Source organism: Podarcis melisellensis (genome assembly GCF_964234715.1).
Source record: "Podarcis melisellensis genome assembly, chromosome: 3".
NCBI lineage: Eukaryota > Metazoa > Chordata > Lepidosauria > Squamata > Lacertidae > Podarcis > Podarcis melisellensis.
This window is the reverse complement of record NC_138530.1, coordinates 6,126,450-6,139,102: the sequence shown is the minus strand read 5'-3', so window position 1 is coordinate 6,139,102 and position 12,653 is coordinate 6,126,450. Positions and strand designations below refer to the sequence as shown.

Sequence of the window (12,653 nt, the reverse complement as noted above, 5' to 3'; positions counted from 1 at the left end):
TCTTTGGGCTGCAGTTTGCTTCCGCTTTCACCAGCGAAAGATGTCTGTGGCTTTGCAGCTATGGGCGGTAAACAACAGCAGCAGCAGCAGCAAACGCTGTGCAGAATAAATGTGGTTTTCACCAGACTACCTGTTTGCAACACTCTTCTCAAAGGCTGACCTTCCTTCCAAAGCGGGATTTTGCCAAACTGCAAAAGTCTGGGGGAGAACGCTGCCATTTTAGCATAGAAAATGTTCTACTGAAGCTTTTATAACGGAACAAACGTTAAGAAAACTTTTGCAGTTGTCTTAAGATAGGTGATCAGCAGTGTAGTAGGTTGGGGACTCTTAGGAGTAAGAATCGGGAGAGGCCCTAACAGATTTATCGCTTTAAGAACTGCAGAGTGTCCATGTTCATTGCTCCGGTGAATCAGCCATACAGTGGTACCTCAGGTTACAGACGCTTCAGGTTACAGGCTCCCCTAACCCAGAGATAGTACCTCGGGTTAAGAACATTGCTTCAAGATGAGAACAGAAATCGTGCGGCGGCAGCGGGAGGCCCCATTAGCGAAAGTGGTACCTCAGGTTAAGAACAGTTTCAGGTAAAGAACGGAACTCCAGAACGAATTAGATAGATAGATAGATAGATAGATAGATAGATAGATAGATGATAGATAGATAGCAGAGCCTTCAAGTGTCCCTATTTTCCAGGGACAGTCCTGGATTTAAAGAATCCATCCTGGTTTCTGATTTGATCCCAGAATGCCCCGTTTTTCCTTAGAACGTCCCTATTTACATTAATAATAATAATAATAATAAATAAATAAATAAATAAATAAATAAATAAATAAATAAATAATTATATTTATACCCTGCCCTCCCCGGCCAGAGCCAGGCTCAGGGCAGCTAACGCCAGTAAAATTACAGTAAAAACATAACAGGAAAAAAACACCAATTTAAAATACAGGTTAAAATGCAATTTAAAATGCAGCCTCATTTTAAAAGTAGCCCATAGATCAGGACCATAAGGGGAGGGAAACATAAGGGTCAGACTGAGTCCAAACCAAAGGCCGGGAGGAAGAGTTCTGGCTTGCAGGCCCTGCGGAAAGATATCAAGTCCCGCAGGACCCTAGTCTCTTGTGACAGAGCGTTCCACCAAGTCGGGGCCAGTGCTGAAAAGGCCCTGGCCCTAGTTGAGAAATGTTGGAGGGTATGGAGTTATGCCACCCCCGAGCCAAGGAAATAAGTCACTATATAACCTTTAGAAGACATCTGAAGGCAGCCCTGTGTAGGGAAGGTTTTTAACATTTAATGTTTTACTATGTTTTTATATATCGAATATGCAGAAATGTTGAAACTTACCGAAAGTATAAGAAACTTTTTATAAAACAATAGAAATGGTTTATTGAATGTTTACAGATAAATTGTAAACAGAGAAGAACATTGGCAGGATTATTGTAATAACCTGCAGCTTTATAAGAGCATATATTTAAAGTAGATGAATAAATGAGCAAATTAAGTTAATGTGGATATGCAGAAGGTATTAAAAATAAATTTATGTTATGCTTATTGTATTTCTGTATTGTGGTGTGGGGGGGGGGGGTTTATGTTATGTTCTAAATAAAATTTCCAATAAAAATTAAAATAAATAAATTTAAGGAACCGCAGAAAGAGGGGGAAGGGAGTCAAGTTTTGAAATGTTAAAATGATAGTAAAACTTGTGAAATCTATCAATCTGAAAAGCATATATGTTTTTATACATGTTGGAAGCCACCCAGAGTGTCTGGGAAGGGTACAAATAATAAAATTATGATGACGATGGAATACGACATTCCTATTTTCACCAGAGAAATGTTGGAGGGTATGCAACAGATAGAAAGATATAATTATAAGGCTTTTGCTGTTAGCCTCCATTTTGTTTTCAGGAGTGAAGCAAAGATGAGTTTGACTAAAGCGAAGGACCATGGGGAACAACATTCTTGCCATGATCGCAGGTACCACCTTGGAGTCAGAGTTGCCAGACCACCAGGTTCTGACTTAAAGGCTCCAGGTTTACCTGTCTGCTCCAGGTGGCAGGTAGCTGGCTTGAATTTCCAGTTACTGGGAAGATGTTTCTGGCAGGTGCCAAAAAGAATACAATGAAGGCACTTGCTTGATATCAATAGGCAGGGAGTTCCGAAGTTCCAGAGTTCTTAAAAGCAATGTTGTATTGGGCTTTTGATACTATTTTAGACTTTTGTAATTGTGGGTGTTTACTACTGTAATTTGCTTTGGGGCATTTTATGTAGTAATCAGTGAAAAGGTATTAAAAATAATAATGGAGTGGGCAAGTGCTTGTTGTTTTCTTTCATAAAATAATAATAAAGCTGTTGCTATTTTTATGCACTTCTATTAGTAAAAAACCCCAAAGAGTGATCTATCAAAGCAGTGCTTTTTTCTGGGGGGACGTTTTGTGAATCTTTGTACTTTTGTCCATTTACTGTATTTAATTTTCCTGATTTGAACTACAAAATGGTGATTTTCTTCAGTCAAAAATGAGAGTATCCCTAAACATTTTTTAAGGAAAAAAAGTGCTGCATCAAAGGATGAATTGAGAGTATACTTAAGAGTGCAGGATTAAAAATTAACAGTGAAAAGAGAATCAAAAGGAGCAGAACTCGATATGAATGGCCGGCTTGAGTAACAGGTTTTACATTTCATCCCAGTGTGTAAATGACATGTGATGCATTCAGTCAGGCATAGGCAAACTCGGCCCTCCAGATGTTTTGAGACTACAATTCCCATCATGCTTGACCACTGGTCCTGTTAGCTAGGGATGATGGGAGTTGTAGTCCCAAAACACCTGGAGGGCGAGTTTGCCTATGCCTGCCAGTCATTTGAGCATCTCTTGCACCCAATGTTTGAGGTGGTTTAGCCCCAGCATGCGTTCCTTATTTCAAGATTAAGTCTTAGGCAAGTGAGGAAACAGCAAAGGGGGAAGGGGAACCGTGGAGAATCCAATGCATGCACCCTGTGGCAGATCTTGCAGGAAACCAGCTTTCCAAGAGGATCATAGAACTGTCGTAATAATAATAATAATAATAATAATAATAATAATAATAATAATAATAATAATAATAATAATAATAATTTATTACTCATACCCTGCCCATCTGGCTGGGTTTCCCCAGCCACTCTGGGCGGCTTCCAACAAAACACTAAAATACAATAACCTATTAAACATTAAAAGCTTCCCCAAACAGGGCTGCCTTCAGATTCTAAAAGTTTGGTAGTTATTTTTCTGTTTGACATCTGGTGGGAGGGTGTTCCACAGGGCGGACGCCACCACCGAGAAGGCCCTCTGCCTGGTTCCCTGTAACTTGGCTTCTCGCAGCGAGGGAACCGCCAGAAGGCCCTCGGCGCTGGACCTCAGTGTCCAGGCGGAACAATGGAGGTAGAGACGCTCCTCTGTAGGCCCTCTGTGATAGGTTAGATCCAGATCAGAAAACCCTGGGGACTAGCGACTTGAAGGAATCGAAGGTTTTAGTTGCTCCAGGTTGACCGTGATTCCTTTTGGGGACAGAGCAACCAACCTGGGAAGATATCGATGGATCTGTCCACTATGCTCAACAACATAGAAGGAACATGTGAGGAACATGTGTGGGAAATGTTGCTCTTAAGCTGATGAGTGTGGGGACATGTGAAGGTTGTTGATGGCGTCACATGGGGCAACTCTACTCTCCCTTCCATTCATCCTGCACAGATGAATGTGTGATCTCATAATAGATGAAAGTAGCACTAGATAAAGCGAGAAATAATCCAGACATTGGATTATTAAATCATCTCCCTGCTAAAAAAAACAACAGCAAATCAACCTCTTGTGGATACGGTGCTAAAATATATCACGAAACCTCAACATGGATATGCCAAGACAAATTTGATAGACAAGTTAATTCATCAACGTCAGTTTAAGAGGAAGCTGCCTGCTGAAAGCCAGTCTCGCTTTTATTCTCACGCCAAGTAAACTACACATCACACAGGCAATGTGATTTTATGTGTCTTGTCTTGTGGCCTCTGGCTAAAAGAGACCCAGCCCAGAAACAAAACCCACAATGAGTATACTACCAAATAGAAATGTATTTTTAAAATTTCAATCTTTCTCAGATACACAAGTCAAGGTCTTCCTAGCTACCCACCATTTTTAGAAGTAGTAGTAGTAGTAATAATAGTAATAATAATAATAAACCTCTTATTTTCAAAACACTAGTTGTAAATCATGCTATGTTGTTTTAACCAAAGCAAAATAGCCCCAGCAGTAACAGACAGACTGGGGGAAAAAACCTTTGGAAAACCAATGTGCAGATAAAACACACCTACAGCAGGAAATCTATATATAATAATTATCAAAAGAATTGGCTGTGGCAACCCAGATAGGTGGCTTATTATTATTATTATTATTATTATTATTATTATTATTATTATTATTATCCAGTGTTGAAATGATAAATTAGCAGATGAGGTGTCTCCTTTTAATTCATTTCTCTACCAATACGCGTTTTCCTGATCTGCTCTCTCCTCTCTTTACTTTATCACCTTTTCTGTATACAATTTTCATTCAAATTCAGCATTCACTTTGCTTACTATTGCACATTAATGTTATCTATGAATGAGAGAAGTTGCACCTGTAGGCAATTTCATTGGATAATATTGACAACAAACGATTCCTGACTCTCTTCACGCCGTGAGCATTCTGCAAGCAGTGGGGGAAATATTCCACTTGAATATTACGATAATATACTCAAAGGCCGAATAAAAGTAGGGACAAAGAACTAAGTGTCAACAAGAGAAAATGAGGCACACAGAGAGAATGAAAAGCATCACTCTGTGATGAAAATCACAAACCATATTGAGGAACAAGAAGACTCTAGGAAGCTATTTCCCCCCTAGACGCCTTGTGCCTGTGTTGGCTGTCACAATTATTCCCATTCTAAAGATGGCAAACTGAGGCAAAGACTGACAACGGGGACTTCTCATTGCATCTGAAACTGGAGCTGACTCTTGACTCCAGCATGGCTTTTATGAAAAGACAATGCTTTTGACTCTGTATTAAGTTTAGTCGCTCACCTTGGTCTTTCTTGCGACGGTCTCAGAGCATATCCCATGAAATTTCAGAACCCTGCCAGAGCTACCCAAAAGAAAAGGTGTTCTCCCTGCTAGGCTCTTCTAGATGAGAAGGGTTAATGTTCTAAACTCGCACATGTACAGAAACGCTCTAATAAGGCATCTCGGCTTCGTCAGTTGACTTCTGTTAGTGGTTTCCTGCCGACAACATCAGAACAAAGTGCTCGAGAGGGGCTGCTGCTCTCTAGAGTCCTGGGGCCAATAACTCAGCCACGCTGTTCGCTCTGAGCTAATGTTAGACTTGTGACCACTTCAGTGGAAAAATGAAGCTTCCCCATGAAGCCTCAGTGGGCTATGACACGCTACTTTCAGGTTTACGGGCCAAATTCTATTTTCAACCTGCTACTTCCCTCCCGGACGTGGCCACATCTTCATTCATAGATGGCCGGATCTGGTCCTGAGGTCAAGCTCACTTGCTTGAACCAGCCGTTGATGCCACCCTGGGCCCTGAATCGCCCCCACCACACAACCTGGGTTGAACGCCTGACCGGATCTGGCACTGATTCAATTTGGGAGTAGGTCCAATGTATGTTTAAAAAGGTAAAGGGACCCCTGACCATTAGGTCCAGTCGTGGCCGACTCTGGGGTTGTGGCGCTCATCTTGCTTTATTGGCCAAGGGAGCTGGTATACAGCTTCCGGGTCATGTGGCCAGCATGACTAAGCCGTTTCTGGCGAACCAGAGCAGTGCACGGAAACGCCGTTTACCTTCCCGCTGGAGTGGTACCTATTTATCTACTTGCACTTTGACATGCTTTCGAACTGCTAGGTTGGCAGAAGCAGGGACCGAGCAATGGGAGCTCACTCCGTCGCGGGGATTCGAACCGCCGACTTTCTGATCGGCAAGTCCTAGGCTCTGTGGTTTAACCCACAGTGCCACCCAGGTCCTTAATGTATGCTTAGGGTCTTCATAAACAATGTATGTTTAGGGTCTTCAAAACCCTGTTTATGCACACGGCTGCAGGGTGGGAAGGGGTCACAGCGGAGGAAATAATCCTGCTGGAATTGACTTCTCCAATGTGAGATCATGCCCATAGTCTTCAGGATCGAATCGTCTGCACACCAGTGGGTTCAATCCTCTTCAGTTTGACTGCACATACATGTTTCCTTGCTGGGAACAGCCACATGTAGGCAAAGCTTCTTCTCTCTGGCTCCTGACAGCCCTGGATCAGTCTGCAAGGCCTGAATTGACCCACAGCGATTTGGGGCTGTCTCTGTCCAGCTCGGCCAAAGCTCAGACCCCCTCTCTGCCCAAATCAGCCCACATCATTTTGTCCACAGCTTCAGCCATAAGGCAGAGATTATTATTATTTATATAAAAAAAGGAAAGCACCCACGCTTGAAAATTGCACACATTCGCATTCAGAACTTATCACCTCAGAGTCAAAGTGTTCATTATAGGAAGAGAAAACAGATTTTTTTAAATCATGCCTTCTGATTTCTGAAAAGTGGACCTTCCTTGTAATAACCGAAATCCCGCTATGATGTGCATACGCACCAGAGGTCAGCAAAGAAACCTTTTGTGTCATGTTTTGTGAACTATTTTGACACACCGAACAGAACAGAAGCCAAACCTTCAGCAAAACTTGACTGCTCCTCCGTCTTCAGACAGTTCTGTCATCCTCCATTTTGTAGGCCAGTTCATTCAGCCATTAATATATATTTTTAAAGTCATGTGACAGGTTTTCCTGATGAAGCACTTTTGAGGATGTGTTGCTGATGCTATTGTCTGTCCCTGTCTCCCAGTGGTTAGAAAGTTCATTTAAAAAAGAGAGAGTTCCTATTCAATTCTGCCGCATCCCAAAATGAACTAATTCCACCCCAAATCCATGGCACAGATGAATTATGATGATGATGATTCTGTTTACACCCAGCTCCTATGACTGGGTTGCCCCAGCCACTCTGGGCTGCTTCCAACATATATAAAAACACAATAAAACACTAAACATTAAAAAAACCCCTTCCCTATGCAGGGCTGCCTTCAGTCGGCTGGGTGGGGGGGTCGGATAACTCCGTACCCTCCAACATTTATCTCACGAGACTAGGGATGGCCTACCCTAAGTGGGATGCGGGTGGCACAGTGGTCTTGAAGGCTGAACCTTGTCCTTGCCAGGGAATCGTTTGCCCGCGTCCCCAGTGCCGAAGAGAGAGAGCAAAAAGCACCAGGAAAGTTTCTTCTTTGGAGAAAAGAGTTTATTGCAAACTGCGCACAGTGACAACCAGCAGGATCACTCCTGCAAACTGGCTGTGTAGAAATACATTTCAGCAAGCCTTCTTATACCTTTTGAGCATTTACCCACCTCCCAGACCTCCCCCAAACCTTCCCCAATCAGCTGGCAAGTTTTCAACTCATTCCCTTTTAGGGCATATCAATATTTGCTGGCTAAGGCTGCTAGCTAAGCACTTCCTCTGCTGGTTAAGCATTTTCTCTGCTCAGTAAGCACCCCCTCCCACCTCCTTGTACACGTGTCTTCTTTTGCTAGCTAAGCATTCCCTTGTATCTCTTCTTATCTTGCATTACTTAAAGCAGAAGCAAAGCAGGAAACATCTTGCTAGTGGTTTTTAGTTGACAGCAGTTTCTGGCTAGGCAGGAAACGACCTTCTGACCTGTAGCTAACATCAGCAGTTTCAGATAGCTGGTTAGACAGGAAACGGCCTCCTGACCTGTCTGATTTAGACTTTGCAAATAACTGCATTTTTGAGTTTGAGCTTGTGTAGCCATCCTAGCAGAGTGCTGGAATTTACTATGTGTAGATAATATTAATGATTAACCGTTCCCTTCTCCCTTCACTCCCTCCTCTTCTTCTGAACAACCTAATACTTAGGTTCGTTCTGGGGTATGGGCCTATACTCCCTCATCACAGCGATGACTGTGGGTCCTAGCTTCCGTGACAGGAGTCTTTGCATCATTTGCTGCAAGCATTGCAATAAGCAGGGGATACAGAGGCAAAGAAGCAAAAGGATTAATAGCGGTCCTGCTAATAATACTATAATATTCCTGAGCCAACTGCCATCAGGGAGCCAGGAATACATCCAACCCCATGCATCACTCCCTGTGGCTTTCAGCGGGTTTTCAGCTATCATTGTTTCCATGTGGTTGATGGTGGCTGAAATATTTGCTGACTGGTCTGAAATGTACATGCAGCAATGGGAATGAATTAAGGCACAAACTCCGCCCTTAGAGGCAAGGACTACATCCAAAGCGTAACGATTTTGAAGGACTACCTCCCTTATCTCTGACATTTCCTTATTAATTGCTTTTAAGGCCGAGATGGTGGAGTTAAACAAAGCCTCGGTCCAGTTTGCCAATCTATGCAGATCCTGGTAATTCATGGCTACACCCAAAGGGGGTAGAAGGGACCTAGAGATGGCTGTGCCGGTATACTGGTTAATAGGTGATTTCGCGTCCCTTTTGTTACGCAGACGGACTGTTGGGAGCTTATCCATCTTATACACCAGGGGTACGACTACTCCTAAAGTACAGGTTCCAGAAAAGGCAGAGGGGATTTCTTTGTAGGCTCTTGTGCCGCAGAGCAACCACAAATCAGACTGGAGCAGGCAGTTAGATCTGCTGCGCGCCGTCATCCAGGTAAACCAAGTATAAAAATCGACACACATAGCATCATAAATGGAAGTACCTTTTTGGAAGCAGGAAGATCCATTAATATACTCATAAGTCCAATTGCAATATGGATAGTGACCTAAAAAATTGCTGCTGTTATGATTGAAACGGAGACAACGAGGTGCCTGTTCCATGAGTGACAGAAACACTGGGGGTGAATAGGTGCGACCATCTGACATAAGATTACTAATTCTAAATGACTCATTTATTGGAATACTATGCAGTAGTATGCCAGGCTTCTTAAATTGAGGAGGGATATGCATACAAACCCAACATTCAGAAAGATTAAGCATAGAAGAGAAACGATCTATATCTCTAACATAGGTATTATTACTCCAAATCTGATGATAGGGCTCTGACCGGTCGGTTTTCCGTATATGTGAGTCATCTCCCAGACCCAACCCAAGTAGGGCGAGTACCAGAAGGGTCAAGGGGATGGGGGCTGGTTGTTCCCTCCCACAAAATCGGTGACGCTCATGCCAGCAAAAGAAAACACACATCCATATGACAAGAGCGGTTGAGATAACCCCTATCCACCAACCCCAATCCTTCCATGGTTCCTCCCACCAATATTCAGGGGGTGTGCTCATTGTTGAAGAGCTCACTGATATTTGTGCCTAACTACCTGTTGAGCCTCAAGGATGAGAGTCCACTGGTGAGCTGATGCTCCTACTACGTGGGTCAACTTTTCTGCTAACCCTGATGGGTGGAGTGAACCACTTGTTTAGCAATTTCAATGCACACCTGGTTAAGGCTCCCACCCCTGCAATACTTGCATTAAGATAGGTTCCGTCCCATCTATCGCCTGCATTAAGAGTAGGACCTGGTCTATCAAATGAGGTTGGTACAGTGCTCTACCTCCCATATAACAGTTGACTACCCTCCCACAGCAGCAAGAGCGGTCTAGAACTCGATAGATTTCGACCGTCTCTGCAACTTCCCGTATGAGCACTATCCACGCGTGCTGGGCAGTGGTGTGGGAGAGGAGCCACAACGGGGCAGTGGGGTGTTTTAAAACGGCAATCTCATCAAATCCCAGTTTCCAATAGCCATAGAGCACACCATCTCTTACCACCGGCAAGACAAACCAGTCGTAGCAGAGGCCATCAGGCCAATAAATGCGGTATGGCTCAGTGAGGTCAGGGCTGTGGGACATAGAGCAGATAACAAAAAGAAAAGAGAAAGTCCCTACGGAAATATTAAATGTCCTGGTGAACTTCCTGGGTTAGTCCCGGCACGGAGTTGGGGACGCTGCCCGCGGGCGCCCCTCCCATCCAATTCTTCAGCTGTGCGTTGAGATATCAGCTTCCGGTGTGATATCAGCAGAGCGGTCGTCTGCCAGGCGTCTGGAGATGGTCAGCCGAAGGGAGTTCTCTGGATCTGGTGTTACTGTCCAATCTGAGATGGCTTTCTTCACTCGAGTATGGTGGACCCACGGGGTGATGCCGGCAACCTTCACAGCAGTAGGTGTAGAGAGTAGCACAGTATAGGGTCCCCTCCAGCAGGGCTGTAGGGGGGCTCGCTGCCAGTCTTTCACCCACACTTCGTCACCTGGCTCGAACTGATGGAACGGTTCAGTCAACACACATGGGGTGCGAGCCTGGGTCCACCTGTTGAGATAAGAGAAAACTTGGGAGAGTGACTGTACATAATTATTCAATTGCACATCTTGGCTAGCATATGGAGTCAACATTCTAACATATGGAACTGGTCTTCCAAACAGAATTTCAAAAGGTGACAGGTGGGTTCGCTTTGACGGGAGACTGCGGACCCTGAGTAATGCCAAGGGCAACATGGTCACCCAATTAGACCCGGTTTCCTGAGTCAGCTTGGACAGCTGATTCTTTAGAGTTCTGTTCATTCTCTCTACTTTTCCAGAACTCTGGGGTCTATAAGCAGTATGCAGCTTCCAGTTGATCTGGAGCGCTTTTGCCAGCCCCTGTAGGACTGCATGAACAAATGCTGGTCCATTATCAGATCCTATGGACCTTGGCAATCCATAGCGAGGGATGATTTCCCTAAGCAGGCACCTGGTTACTTCAAATGCCTTTTCAGTCTTTGTGGGCCATGCTTCGACCCATCCGGTGTAGGTGCACACTGCCACCAGCAGATAGTGGTGTAGTCCACAACGGGGTAATTCAGTAAAGTCCACGACAAGATCTTCCATAGGTGCCGTTCCACTGTGCTGAATCCCTGGGGGAGCCAGTGGTCCGGTTCTGGGATTATTCTTTTGACACAGCAGGCATTTCCTGGAGATCTGGGCTGCCAGTTGGTAGAGGTGGGCTATGTAGAAGCACTTTTCCAGCTGCTTGGTTGTAGCATCTGGTCCTATGTGGGTTGAATCATGGTATCTCTGAGTAACCTGCCGAGAAAGGGACTCTGGAATCCATATCCTGTCATCAGGGGTAAGGTACCATCCTTCTTTGGACAATGTCAGCTCCTGAGCATCTGCAGTGTCCCTTTCCTGCTTCGTATAAGCTGGCTTGTCAGTGGTGCTTAAAATCTCTTCTGGGACCAGGGCTCCAATAACCGAAGCGGGGGCCAGTTCCCGGGCTGCTTCTTTGGCCACTTTGTCTGCCAATCGATTTCCTCTGGCCACTTCCCCTGGTCCAGTCTTGTGGCCATAGCAATGGATAACTGCTACCGCTTCAGGCTCCCATACAGCATCCAGAAGGTTCAACAAAGCTTGTGGGTGGGCCACCTGGTTTCCTCTGGAGGTAAGCAAACCTCTCTCTTTCCATAAGGCTCCTTGGGCGTGTAAGGTCAGGAATGCATACTTAGAATCAGTATAGATGTTTATCTTCTGTCCCTTTGCCAGGCTCAGGGCTCTGGTAAGCGCAGTTAGTTCTGCCAGCTGGGCCGATGTTCCAGGCGGGAGTGACTTTGCTTCGACCACCTGGTCGTCCAGGGCTACCACTGCATAGCCTGCTTTTCGCTGCCCAGCCTCGACAAAGCTGCTTCCATCCACAAACCATGAAAGCCAGTGGGGGTCTGCTTCGTCTTTGAGATCAGGCCTGCTGGAATATACTTCGTCCATTACTTCAATGCAGTCGTGCGTCTTCTCCTCACCTTCTCCTACCGGCAACAGGGTAGCTGGGTTGAGGGCGGTGGTGACCTGGAACTTCAAACGTGGGTGCAACAATAACATCTGGCACTTTCTCATTTTTGCTTGGGAGAGGAAATAGGTGCCCTTCATGTCAAGCAGAGCTGGGACTGCATGCGGGGTCACACAAACAGTGTCTTGGCCAAAAGTAAATTTGTCTGCTTTGTTCAATAGGGTGGCTACTGCCACAACTGCTCTCATGCACGGTGGTAAGCCTTGTTCTGTAGGCGTCAGGCGCTCAGATAGGTATGCCACGGGCTGCTGCCAGCTTCCCAATTTTTGACATAGCACTCCCTTTGCTGTTCCCTGGTCTTCATCCACAAACAGGGAGAAAGGCTTTTCAGGATTTGGGATGCCCAGCGCTGGTGCTTGCTGCAATGCCCTTTTCAGATCCTTGAAGGCCTGTTGTTGCTCTTCTTTCCACACAAAGGGGTCCTTTTCAGTTCCTCTGGTTGATTCATGCAGAGGCTTGGCAATTGTGCTGTAGTTTGGTATCCATATTCTACAGAATCCTGCCGAGCCCAAAAAACCACGAAGTTCCCTGCGATTCTTTGGCTCTGGAATCTGGATGATGGCTTGCTTCCTTTCTTCCCTTAGGGTCCGTCGCTGATGGGATATATCAAATCCAAGGTATTTTACGATGGGTTGGCATATTTGGGCCTTTTTCTTAGATACTCGGTATCCTGCTTCAGCCAGATGATTTAACAAGTCCTTGGTGGCTTCCATACACGTGTCCTCGTCTGAACAGGCCAAAAGAAGGTCATCTGCGTACTGCAACAGAATCCTGTGTG

At 45.0% G+C, this 12,653-nt stretch overlaps 1 protein-coding gene across 2 annotated transcripts in view; it reads right to left on the bottom strand.

Annotated features, from left to right (window-relative positions):
- Positions 1–5,222, bottom strand: part of BLK (BLK proto-oncogene, Src family tyrosine kinase) — a 34,804-nt gene extending 29,582 nt beyond the window's left edge. The window contains exon 1 of one of the 2 annotated variants that reach the window (XM_081904129.1): positions 5,083–5,222. Coding sequence is in view for 1 of the 2 variants with exons in the window: in XM_081904128.1 (XP_081760254.1) it covers positions 5,083–5,120 (38 nt within the window). In the remaining variant the exon portion in view is untranslated. The remainder of the gene's footprint in view (positions 1–5,082) is intronic. The other variant, XM_081904128.1, reaches the window with a different exon arrangement.
- Positions 5,223–12,653: the final 7,431 nt, after the last annotated feature.